General features: G+C 41.0%; 1 protein-coding gene across 15 annotated transcripts in view; it reads right to left on the reverse strand.

Moving 5' to 3' along the window:
• Positions 1-6,662: 6,662 nt before the first annotated feature.
• Positions 6,663-12,955, reverse strand: part of BCL11A (BCL11 transcription factor A) — a 100,254-nt gene continuing 93,961 nt past the window's right edge. For all 15 annotated transcript variants that reach the window (XM_007970535.3, XM_073023019.1, XM_007970536.3 and 12 more), the window contains one exon: positions 6,663-7,171. Coding sequence is in view for 11 of the 15 variants with exons in the window: in XM_007970536.3 (XP_007968727.1) it covers positions 7,070-7,171 (102 nt within the window). In the remaining 4 variants the exon portion in view is untranslated. The remainder of the gene's footprint in view (positions 7,172-12,955) is intronic.

Genomic DNA, 12,955 nt, shown 5'->3' on the forward strand with positions numbered 1-12,955 from the left:
TCAAGGACGAGACAGGTTAGGTTCTCAGTCAGAGATCACATTTCAGAAACATCTGGGCCTGCATCTCCAGGCACCCGAAGAAGTTTGGTGCTTTGCCAGCCTCAGTGAGATACCATGGGCCTGTGGGAGAGGGTTGTCCGCTAATCCTACCCTCCAGCAGGAAAAGGGGTGAAGAGGGACCCCAACCTTAAGGTACAGCCAAAGTGATAAGATGGCCCCTGAGCACTGTACAAGCAACTGTGTAAAAAATGTGTGCATGATGACGGCTTTAGTTTTCAAACAAAAATCGCTTGCTGCTTTTTTTCTGTGACATAAGCTTGTAAAGAAAAATGGGTTTACTAGTCAAAAGCAAAGGAAAGCCCACCCTTGACATGGACCACAACCCCACATCCCCAAGGCCATCAAGACTGGATGTCAACGCTCCAGTCCCAAGAGCCCGGAACACATCAATGTCTCCCACTGCTGTGACTGTTGTGTGCTGCTGGGAAGTAGGAGGTAGGATTGTGCCCTTCCTATTTCAGAGGAGGAACAGGCCTTGAATGTGTCACATGTGTCACATGCAGAGAGAGGGGATGCCAGGTGGGTCAGCATGGCAATGATAAAGCCAAGATCATAACCCTGAGCTGTGGGCTCAGAGAACACCACCTTTACCAGTCCAGACCAAAAGCACAGGAACCCCAACCCCATCCTGCCCCGACACATAGGCCTGTATCAGAGGGAAAATAAAATGTGCTCTCACAGAAGCTGAAAAATAAAAAGAGTTCCACAAATAAGGCATGCTGGCTACAGGCAAATCTGCACAAAGGGGACCGCTTTAAAGAAAAATCTCTTGTGTTCCTGAGTTCTGAGATTTGGGTGAGTTTCTGAAAAGGAATATTTGCATTTTGGGTTTTCCCCTTTGTGTGGTGAAGCAACAGGTAAAATCAGTCACTGAAATAGAAGCGTGAGCAACGCTGCAAATCTTAGAGCCCAAAGGAAGCTAATCTCTGCGTACCTCTCAATTGACTTTCTACGTATTCTAGAAGAGGGACAAATCAGCAGGGAGAGAGAAGCAGAAGGTTCAGAAATGGCAGCGGGAGTTGCCTGCTTGCATTACCATCTAAGGAAATTCAGGGAACTATCACTGGGGGAAAAATCAGGCAAATTATTCCTCTCAGACCATCCTCAACAGGGATGTTTGATTTGCTGTTACTCGGTGAGGCTTCCCGCTGTCTTGCTCCTATTTCAGGGAGCGCTTTGCCTGAGCAGGCTCTAAACAGCTGCTGTGCACAGCAACTGCTGCCCTACCGGGCCCCAAGACATTCGGAGTCAACCCATGTCCATTAGAAATAAATGTGAATCAAAGGGTGACTGGCAAGAAAAGAAATGGCCACAGAGGCTGGGTGCGGTGGCTCACGCCTGTAATCCCAGCACTTTGGGAAGCCAAGACGGGCGAATCACCTGAGGTCAGGAGTTTGAGACCAACCTGGCTAACAAGATGAAACCCCATTTCTACTAAAAATACAAAAAAATTAGCTGGGCATCGTGGCTTGTGCCTGTAGTTCCAGCTACTCAGTAGGCTGAGGCAGGAGAATCGCTCGAACCCGGGAGGCAGAGGTTGCAGTGAGCCGAGATCACACCACTGCACTCCAGCCTGGGAAACAGGGTAAGACTCCATCTCAAAAAAAAAAAAAAAAAAAAAAAAAAAGATACACGTTATGCTATTGGTTATTTGGATTCTCTAACAGGATGTGATGTGGCCTTGAAATTCAAATTCAGTGGGTGTTTCTCTCATATCTTGTCTAGAGAATGGAACAGATTGTGAGATCCACTTAAGCCACTGGAGATGAATTTGGTTTGATGAGCAGCCCTTTTAACTTTAAAAGCTGTCTCTCAGCAATTCTTGGTCCCCAGGTTTATTTCTACCATTGGAGGGGTGAATTAAAGAAGAATCCATTCAGGTTGTGACCTAAATCTTCTCGGTCATAGGAATACTATTGTAGAAACCCGTATTCCATATGGGGCAGGCTGACATGTTCCCTACTAGTACTGGCACTACCAAAACAAGCTTTAGGGTTCATTCTTAAATCCTTCTGAAATGCATACTTTTCTGCTATTCCTATTTCTGAATTTAGCGGGTCACTAGGGAGAGATTTGCCACTTGAATTCCTTTGCACAAGAGCTAGGAGACTTGGGTTCCAATTCTGACTCAGCCACTAACTGTGTGGTTTCAAGCCTGGCTATGACCTTTTTTTCACACTGTGATCTTAGGTACTTCACTTCATCTTTGGGCCCTTATTATTCTGATCTCTAAAATGGGTGATTACTAGGATTCCTTTCAACTTCAGTCTATTCTTTTCTTATCTAATTTATAGAATCACAAGGAAAATTGATTCTATCATGCATATAAAAGTACTCTATAAACCTTAAGTACTTCCTGGGAGCATTTTTTAAAATACAAAGCAAAAAGAAAGGCAATGTGGTTAGTAATAAGATACTCTAAACTAAGATAGGAAGACAGACAATGACTGCTTCTGGATTTTACTAGAAGTGAGAAGTTCCATGACTTAATTTAACTCCAGGGGAATGCAAACTGAAGAGTACTATCTCTCCTAGGCAGTCAGAGGAAAGAAATATAATATTGTTTCCCTGCTGGTTAGGAACTCAAGATGAACTCTTGAAGAAGGAAGGTGTGCTTGCATCACTGGTTGTTTCAGAACTTCCACCAGACTCGAAATTCCTCAAATCTGCTTCCTTCACACTATACTCAAAAAGGAGCCAAAGCTATGTGGCATACTGTAAGAAAAGAACCAACAGCCTACAGAATACTTCCATTCTAATCCTACTATTACGTCCAGGGACACTGATTTATAAAATAAGAATTTTTAAAAATAGGAATATTGACACTTAGGTTAAAAAAAAAACTCTGTTAATATTAATAGCCATCTTCGTCAATGTTAACCTCACTATCAAAAAAAGAAAAAGAAAAAATCATGTCAATGCACACCAAACCTGAAAGATATTCCTGACCACTTGAAGGTCTTGATTTTAATATGAATGCTCTTGGAAACTCTAAGCAAAAGTGCCCAGGAAATATGCTGCCAAGGTTTGGGGCACTCAGTTAGACCTCAGCAGATTCCAAGATTGCACTCCTTGCCTAAGAGTTTTCTTTAAATGATCACTGGTTTTTGAAACAATTATTTCTCAAACAGGTTGATATTCAGCAGGTTGGATGCTGGGTGCTGCAGGGGCTCTGAGTATCTTTCTTTCCCATCATGGACCCAAAGTCTAACAGACCTTTTTTATATAGTGTAATAATCTGGCCGGGCATGGTGGCTCACACCTGTAATCCCAGCACTTTGGGAGGCCAAGGCAGGTGGATCATAAGGTCAGGAGTTCGAGACCAGCCTGACCAACATGGTGAGACCCCGTCTCTACTAAAAATACAAAAATTAGCCAGGTGGTGCAAGCCTGTAATCCCAGCTACTCAGGAGGCTGAGGCAGGAGAATCACTTGAACCCGGGAGGTGGAGGTTGCAGTGAGCCAAGATCATGCCATTGTACTCCAGCCTAGGTGACACAGTGAGACTCTGTCTCAAAAATAATAAAAATAATAATCTGAACAGACCACAAAAGGCTTGGGAAAGTAAAAACAATGCCCTGTATTTGGTCTCCTCCATCCGAGTGGCTGGGACTCTGTCCTCTAGTCTGTGCTCATGTCGGGCAACCAATTTATCTCTCTGCAATCTGAAGTCCCACTCTGCAGAAAGGACACAGTGAGGACCCCAGGCAGATTGTTGAGCCCCTTCCCTGTTTCCGCCATTCATGGATAACCATGACCTTGACTCATCACACTGAGAGATGTCTTCCCAAATTATCAATCTTGTATGGGGTTTCAAAAGTCTAGCCCTAGGCCAGGTGAGGTAGCTCATGCTTCTAGTCCCAGCACTTTGGGAGGCCTAGGAGGGCAGACCACGAGGTCAGGAGATGGAGACCATCCTGGTTAACACGGTGAAACCTGGTCTCTACAAAAATACAAAAAAAATTAGCCGGGCAATAGTGTCACGTGCCTGTAGTCCCAGCTACTCGGGAGGTTGAGGCAGGGGAATCCTTGAACCGGTAGGGGGAGGTTGCAGTGAGCTGAGACCTTGCCACTACACTCCAGCCTGGATGAACGAAAGAAAGAGAGAGAGAGAGAGAGAGAGAGAGAGAGAGAGAGAGAGAGAAAGAAAGAAAGAAAGAAAGAAAGAAAGAAAAGAAAGAGAGAGAAAGAGAGAGAAAGAAAGACAGAAGAAAGAAAGAAAGAAAGAAAGAAAGAAAGAAAGAAAGAAAGAAAGAAAGAAAGAGAAAAGAAGGAAGGAAGGAAGGAGAGAGAAAGAAAGAAAGAAAGAAAGAAAGAAAGAAAGAAAGAAAGAAAGAAAGAAAGAAAGAAAGAAAGAAAGAAAGAAAGAAAGAAAGAAAGAAGGAAGGAAGGAAGGAAGGAAGGAAGGAAGGAAGGAAGGAAAGGGAGAGAGAGAGAGAGAAAGAAAGAAAGAAAAAAGAAAGAAAGAAAGAAGGAAGGAAGGAAGGAAGGAAGGAAGAAAGAAAGAAAGAAAGAAAGAAAGAAAGAAAGAAAGAAAGAAAGAAAGAAAGAAAGAAAGAAAGAAAGAAAGAAAGAAAAGAAGGAAACAGAAACGAAAGAAAAAGGCTAGACCTAACGCAATACCATTTCCTAATAAATTCTGTAAATAAATTTTTGTTGTCTTTCAACTTGAAAAGCCATGGGAAAAGACAGTCTTTTTGTTTTGTTTGTTTTTTCTGGGGGAGTTCTTCTCCAAAGTGGGGAGGAAAAAAAGATATCTTTTATCCACGTCCATTATCCTCTTGCCCCTTAAAAATCCCACTTTTAGAGATATCTACTTATTTACAAACTGACTCTGAGAAGAAATAAAAAGTGGAGGTAGATACACAGACCAGAAATGAAAGTGTAGTGACCACCAAATGCAGTCACAAAGGCTGAACTTGTCTCAAGACCCAGGACTGTTGTTTCAATTCTGGCCTCCCTTTGGAAGTGGTGCCACTCTTTCGAGGCATCAGCAAGGAGTTCAGCACATTTAGGGAGGATGCCGTCACAGAAACCCTAATGGTCTTATATTTCAGCAACACATAGGTAGAGAACGGGGCAGGGAGAGGGTTTCTTTATGAAATAACTTCTTGTCTAGAAGTCTCACACTCAACTAGGAGAGAGGAAGTCACAAACCGGCCACTTGTGTAATCAAGGTTATTTGTCATGGAAAAGCCACAGGGGAAAGGTGATGGCAAGGAGGCCGCAACCTCCCTTTCCTGGTGCACACATCTGTTGGTAGGAAGAGGCAACTCTGCATGCCTTTACCAAAGGCCATCCTGGGTCTGTATGTGTAAGCCACACGTGTGTGTCTGTGAGCATTTATGACTTATGTGCTAACACAGGAAAAGACACTCCCTTTGATCAGTTAAACAGAGTTTGGTGAAATTAGCTCTGAACGAGAAACCAGAAAACCTGGCTTCCCTGCCTTCTCTCTTACTGATGTGGCCTCTGGCAAGCCCTTCACCTTGGCGAGCCTCGGTCTCCACCTCCAAAAAGTGGAATTCGTGAGATCTGTCCCAGAGAGCAGGTGAAATAATGCACGAGACAGCACTGTATTAAAGTATAAGGTAGCTCACTACTGTAGGGAGTCATCATTTATTATGAATTAGCAGGAAAGAATTCAGATGCCAATTATTTAGATCTTTTCACTAAGCTAGGTAATCTAGCCAGAAGGTGGATGGGTAAGATTTTCCCCACTTAGGTGCACGCTCTGTATGTGAATCTACAGCACACAGGTGTCTGAGCTCTATTATTGACAAACCTATTTTAATTTGCTATATTGTTTCTAATTCTCTTCCGGATCTCCAAGCAGTAAAAAATACCAAACTGAGAAAAGTTCTGTGCAAATTAACTGGGCCAGAAAGAATTTTTACCACCTGTTTGTAGATGTAACTTATTTGTGGCACTAATTTCTAAGGAATGGAGCATTACTATGATTACAATGGTCTGTTCTGATGTGAACCTCTTTCCTCCTATAATTTCACCCCTCTAAAATCTGCCCCAAATTTCCTGATGTAAGTACTAAAGAAGTTTTATGTTTGTTTGTCTGCATTAAGATATATTTCCTGAAGGTTTGGGAACCTAAAATTAGAATATTTAATAAGCAACTACTGACATTTATCACCTTCTTTAGGATTTACCGCTCACCCAGTGACGTTATCTTTCCTAAGCTAAATTAAAAGACAAATTCAAATCCTGCATGGTAGCCACCAAAAGCATATATTTGAAAAACAGGATTCAGCGTGCCATTTTATGCATTATTTAATGGTATGCAAATTATAAGTCAGACAGTTAGGAAAACCACACTTCAGCATTAATAAACAGCAACACTACTACTACATTAATTATGATATTGCTATGATTTATTCCTAAGTTTTGCATTTTGATTCTCCTTGAAAATTTATGCCATCTGATAAGTGGTAACCTAGTTCCCCTCCTACATCTCCTGCCCATTTCTCAAATCTGTTCCTCCTACCCACCCGATGGGTGTCTGTAGGAAACGGGTACAGAAATACAAAGTCATAAGCAGCCGCATTGTCTTATAAGCATTAAAAATTAAAGAACAAGCAAACACCACCTAAAGCTCCAACATTTATTGTGTCAATGTTAAGCACACTTTTTAAAAGACAACATAGAATGTATAGAAACAAGGGGTTGGGGACTCATGCGCATTTCCACAATACGGGTAATTAGGTTGGCTGGTTTCAGAAGGGCCAGGGCATCACTCATGACAGCGATGGTCCACGGGCCCTCTCTATGGGACTGATTCACTGTTCCAATGTGGGTCTGTTTTTTTGTTTTTACTTTTTATTAAAAAATATAAATAAAATGGCACTGCAGGTCCAGGCTGGAAGGACTCTGCAGGACTCTGTCTTCGCACAACGGCTTCTTGGAGGCTACTGTCAGAAAACATCACAAACTAGCAGGATGACAGACCACGCTGACGTCGACTGGGCGGCACGCGTCCACCCCGCCCCTGGGGGCTTCAAATTTTCTCAGAACTTAAGGGCTCTCGAGCTTCCATCCGAAAACTGCCACACATCTTGAGCTCTCTGGGTACTACGCCGAATGGGGGTGTGTGAAGAACCTAGAAAGAGGTTGGAGACAGAGGAGGGGGAAAAAAAAAAGTACAGGTGTGACTTGGCCCAATGATTTTCTGTTCTCTAACTAGCTTTTAAAAATTAGAACTTAAACCAACCACAGGTCGAGCCACTGGCATCTTAAGCATGATTTCAAACTCAGTCTCCCCTCCCCAAGTATCTCTGACCTCTGAGTGGTCTTCCCACGCCTCCCTCCCTTCCGTCCCCCCAAGGAGGACCCAGGTCCCCCCACCCCTGCCCAATTGTATGATAGTCCTAATAAACTCGGGACACACCTGGAAGGAAACACTTGCCCTTATGACTGAGAAAACTTAGTAAGAAACAGTCCTTTGGTTGAGGAGAGCGGGAGAGGGAGGAGGGAAAGGGGACACCTTCTCAAAATAATAATAAAATTATAAAGAAACAAAAAATCAAAACTGATGTAAAAGCAGCACAACGAAAACATGAAATGTCATCAAGTTCAACGTCAAAGCAGCCAATGATTTACAAGAGGCGAACAAATCTCTGAAGAGAAAACCAGAACCCAAAAGAGTTGCTCTCAAATTGCACCAAAAACTGCCTGTAGTTTCTTTCAAACATGCAGTTTTCTTTTCTTTTTTGGAAGGGGGAAGGCAATGGTGAAGGGAAGAAGGGAGTGGTTATTTTCCTCCGGGGTTCCTCCCTTGCTGTGGACATTGACTTGAAGCAGCAGAACTGGGAGTCCGGATGTGCCGAGGAAGAGGGCTACCACTGTGGCATTCCAGGCCTCGTTGCCATGGCGACCTGAAGCAGGGGCCTGGGGCCTCCTCTCCCCTGACTTGGCGCCGCAGGAGGCCCGGGGTCTGGAGCTCAGCTGCTCTCACGCATCCCACCCCTGAGCAGAGCAGCGGAGACCTGGGCTGAGGGGCATGCTGTGTCCAGGTGGGTTCTGGGGAATCCCATTCCCAGTCCAGCGCTAAGTCACTGTCGTCGAGGCCCCTTTAGCTGAAACCCCAATCAAACCCCTTCGTCCAACCTGCTACCAATATTCAAAGCCCTAATAGACAAAGTGTATCATGGGCATGTACCACGTTCACAGCTATTTTAAAAAGCACAGCCCCCTATGGGTTTAGGGGCTCCCGCTTTAGAGGACACTTGGGGAAATGGCTTAATTTGCCTCTTCTACCATCCCTATGAAAGATCTGATACACGTGCTCCCTTGAAATAGTTTTTGCCACTTTACAGAAAGGAAAAACAGTATTTGGATCAACCATCGAGCTGTGTTCAGCCAAGTTTAGGTTCTTAAGTACAATGACCCGTGTGAACTGGATTGGTCTCTTTCCCATTTGGAAGGGAGGAATTAATGGTATCCCATGACTGTAGATGACACTGGGAAATAGAGAGAGAGAAAGAGAGAGAGAGAGAAAAACAGTCCCATCCCCCTAAAGGCTGAGTCACTGCCCACGTGCTGTATGTAGTAAATGAAACAGCGGGCTAATGGGATAACGAGATGCCAGCAAGCAGAAGTGCAGACCCGACAACCCATGTCCACAGTTCATAGCTATAGCAGCCCTAGAGTAAATACACATCATCTCAATTCTCTCTTTGTGTTCTGATGTCCATTTCCCTAACAATGGGTTGTTTATTCTCAATTGGGAAAGATGCAGGGCTTTAGGAGACACTTAGGAAAATCTGCTAGATGGCTCATGCCTTTTAAAAGTTAGCAGTCTTTTAAGAAACATTTTTCCAAGCAGGTTGAGAGAACTCTGCCAATCCCATCCTCATATCGGCAAAGTTCCCACAATTTTTTTCACAGGAAGTTGTCTGAAAAAAAGAGAATGGGATGGGTACATTCCTGAACACACCAGGCCCAGGGACAATGGAGTAACAGAATCGTAATGAGGAACACACAGTTACAACACAGTCATAAGAAGTCATGTTCGTGTGTGTACGGAGGGGGAGAGAGACTTAAAACAAGAAAACACTGTATTTCCTCCCTCAGTCTCTGTGAGCAAAGGGCTACAAGCAGGAGAGGATGGGGCCTGAGGCTTCTCAACTCCTTTTCAGGAAGGCCCGAAATAATCCCAGTACTTTTCAGCAAACTGTGTCTGTGAATAAACCACCTCATTTCCTTATTTCTCCAATTGGAATTATACCTAAGCCACCTCCCGCCACTTCCTTTCAAATTCTCACTTCTAGCATTATGAATATATACAATCAATATGTACTTATTGCATATACAAAAACGGTATTTAAATAAACAGTTCTATATCTACAGAATGCCCTGGGAAAAACTCAACTACTTCACACTTCCTGCCATGGCCAGTGCAAATGAAGAACTGTGTTCACCTCACTTCTTAGTAACCTTTGTAACGTGTTGGTTCCAGCCCTTTTGTAGGTCCTAAACAAAGAAAGGATAGCAAATGGGTTCAGGAAGGAGGTAATATAGGCACTGGAAGAGTTTCTGGTTTAAAATCTGTGAGAAATAGATTTGCTGTATTCCTGTTTATTAAGTTGTTCTCAAATGAACATTTAAAAGAACATTTTAAGCATCAGGAGTTCAGGTATGTAGAAAACATTCCATCAGCACGTCAAGCCTGTTACGAAAACTTACTTGAGGATTTTAAGAGACATTAATGTTCTTAGTAGTTCCTCATTTAAAAAAAAAATAGATCATGCATTCATCTTACTGTTGGAAATTTGTATGTTATTTTATATTAAGGTTTTAAATTTTAGAGTTCTGGATACAAAGTGTCATTTATAAGTGATATTCATGTTGGCTAGGTTCTCATGCTTCTATTGTTCATCAGCTTCAGAAATATTTTATCAGAAGATTTCAATAAGTCAGGAGACTGAGTAACCTGAAGAACCCATCTCCCAATAAATTTATTTAACTTTGGGACCATGTAAATCAAACATAATCTGTGATTTATCACCAGATGTTTGTACTCCTCCCCATTCCCCATTTGATTTAAGAAATTTGAACAGACAAGTATACAATATCCACCATTAATTCTGTCTGTCAGGATGCAAAACCTAATTACGCTAACAGCATCATATACTGAGAAATTAAAATGAATACTGTATATAAAACCTGCACAGTTGCACTCATAGCTCCTAATAAAAGAGTAATAGGGACACATGGAGGTTTTATGGACATTTAATATGGTGGAGTTGAAGTCACCACATCTAAAGCTGGCATGGCACTGGGGAATTATTTCTATCTGTCTTGAGCAGCATTTTGGGTTCAGTTTTGGAGAAACCTAATCCAAAACACATACAGTATATCTTTTCTAAGTTCAGTGACAAACATCAAGTTCTCAAGGTACCGCACGCCAACCCCACCCCAGCTCCTGTGTAATGTTCTCCAACATCCTTTCTCAGTGGATTCCTCTAGCCCCACTCTCTCCTTCCCACCCAAACTGGCTTTTCAGAAAACATTGACTTTCTCTACACTTTAGAAAGATAAAACTATTCTTGCCTCAGATAAAAGGCATGACATGAAAAGGCCACCTCACAGGCACTAGTGCATAAGAACTGAGCGACAAAAAATGCTACCACAAGAAGACAACAGAACGGCTTTTGTTTTGGTTTTTTACAAAAATAAGAACAATGTCGTATTCGTTCATCTACACTGGGAACAGGGAGACGATATCACAGAGGTAGTGTTTAGTAAAGCAAATAGATGCTGCAACATGCAGTATTTGTAAAATTGACAACACAGATTTCTAAGGAAGGATTTTTAAAATAGACCTAACTGGCTGGTCAGAAGATAACTGAAGGGTATTCCCACCCTTATTTGCTGTCATCCAGGAAGACCCTATCAAAACACCTAAAGTAATCTGTAGCATCTAGGGTTCCTGGGATCTCAGAACCACAAGGCAAACCACTACGCATCTCAGGAAATCAGTGGCTGATTCCAAAGATTTCACTATGTCTGACTAAACCCCTAGTGGCTGTTTTCTTTTTTTTTTCTCTCTCTCTTTTTTTCTCCCCTTTTAAAAGAAACAAAAACCAAAAAACAAAACCTGATGCCTTTGTTTCCAGATTTTTAGATTTGAAAAGTGGGGTTATTTTGTTACAAGAAAAGATTCTTACATGGAAACCAAAGAGCTGATTAAAAATATATATATATATATATTTTACATTATGTTCTAAGATAAAGCAAGGATGGGAGAATAGAAAAGAACTTTTAGACAACAAGAACAGCAAAAAATTTAAAGGAAATAAAAGTTTGATATGCTATTACCAGCAAGTTTTTTCACTTATATTTGAATGGATTTCTGCTAAGAGATGGAGTAAGTTTTTAACATCAGACTGAAAACACCTTCCATTTCTTAAAACTATTCTAGAACTGTAAAGCCTTAAAACTATGTCCAGGGTTTGAGATATGTCTATTTTAATATAGTAAGTACTTTATGTTCCTTTAGGGTATAATACACGCATCAGAATGCCCATAGAAATAATCTTGAAAAAGACTGACTGGCCTTCTCTTAAAACCTGTTATTTTCTTGAAAGTAATTTACAGAGTGTGTCAAATGAGGACACAAGAAGCTTACAATGTGTACTTTAATTTTTTTTATTTTTTTCAATAAAGGGACAAAATGGGTGTATGAACAGGTTAATGCAGACAACTGCCAAAAAAACACAGACAGTGGTTTTTCCAATAGAACTTAACAAAGACCAGAAACAAATACAATAAAAAGCCAGGTTGTAATGACCTTTGGTCATCTAAATAAAAAAAAAATAAAAACAAAGAAAAATAAAAGATCAAATTAAGTGCCTCTGTTTTGAACAGGGCACATAAGCAATAATAAATAGTGACTCCCATAGTAAAAGATAAAATTTCAAGTTACGACAAACAGCTTTCATTACAGGAATAGAAAAGGCCAATAACAAAATATTCTGCATTGCCATTTACAAAAAAGTATTGACTAAAGCGGGCTTTCTCTTTAATATGCTTTGCATATGAAATTCTTTCCAATCTAAATATAAAGCACCATTTAGTTTTTGGCAATGAAAAAAACTGCAAAACATTGGTTTTTTGTTTTTTTTTTTCCTTTTTTTTTTTCTTTCTTTCTTTTACTGCATATGAAGGTAAGATGCTGGAATGTAGGGTGATAGAAGGAAAGGGACAAAAAGCACACTACATAACAAACCAACGTTATTAGCTTGCAGTACTGCATACAGTATGGCAGCAGGAAAAAGGAACAAAAAAGGATATGTACAACCCCTATGACAGCCATCCATGTGACATTCTAGCAGGCTCCCCCAAACCGCCATTATATGGCTTCTCATCTGTAATGTCACACGTTTTTGTTTCTCTCTTTTTTTTTTTTTTGAAGCATACAAATAATTTGCAGTATATTATCCTGCCAAATTAAAAAAATATACTGTGGCAGCCTGTCTTTTTTTTTTCCACTACCGAAAAAGGTACATTGATACCTTTTAAGAGAACAAGCAACAGTTAAAAATACAAGCTTCAATATAAATACTATAGTGCCTAACACTAGATGAACATTTAATTCAAATACCATTCTAGAAATACAGAAAAAAGACCATAAATGTATTTTAGCATAGGAATCAACATGAGTGTGCATTTTCCTATATTTAAGTACTATATAATCTTAAACCTTTCCCCAATGTATGTTTTTTTTTTTACAACCTGAAGAGCGGTGTGTATCCAAGGCATAGAATTTCCACTACCATTTTTAAATGGATAACAAGTCTTGTAACACCACCAAGACAATGGAACCCTAAAATGCAGTTCCCCCCTAAACATAATGAAGTGTTTTTTTAAAAAATTTTTTCTT

This window comes from Chlorocebus sabaeus, chromosome 14 (assembly GCF_047675955.1).
Source record: "Chlorocebus sabaeus isolate Y175 chromosome 14, mChlSab1.0.hap1, whole genome shotgun sequence".
In the NCBI taxonomy this organism is placed as follows: domain Eukaryota; kingdom Metazoa; phylum Chordata; class Mammalia; order Primates; family Cercopithecidae; genus Chlorocebus; species Chlorocebus sabaeus.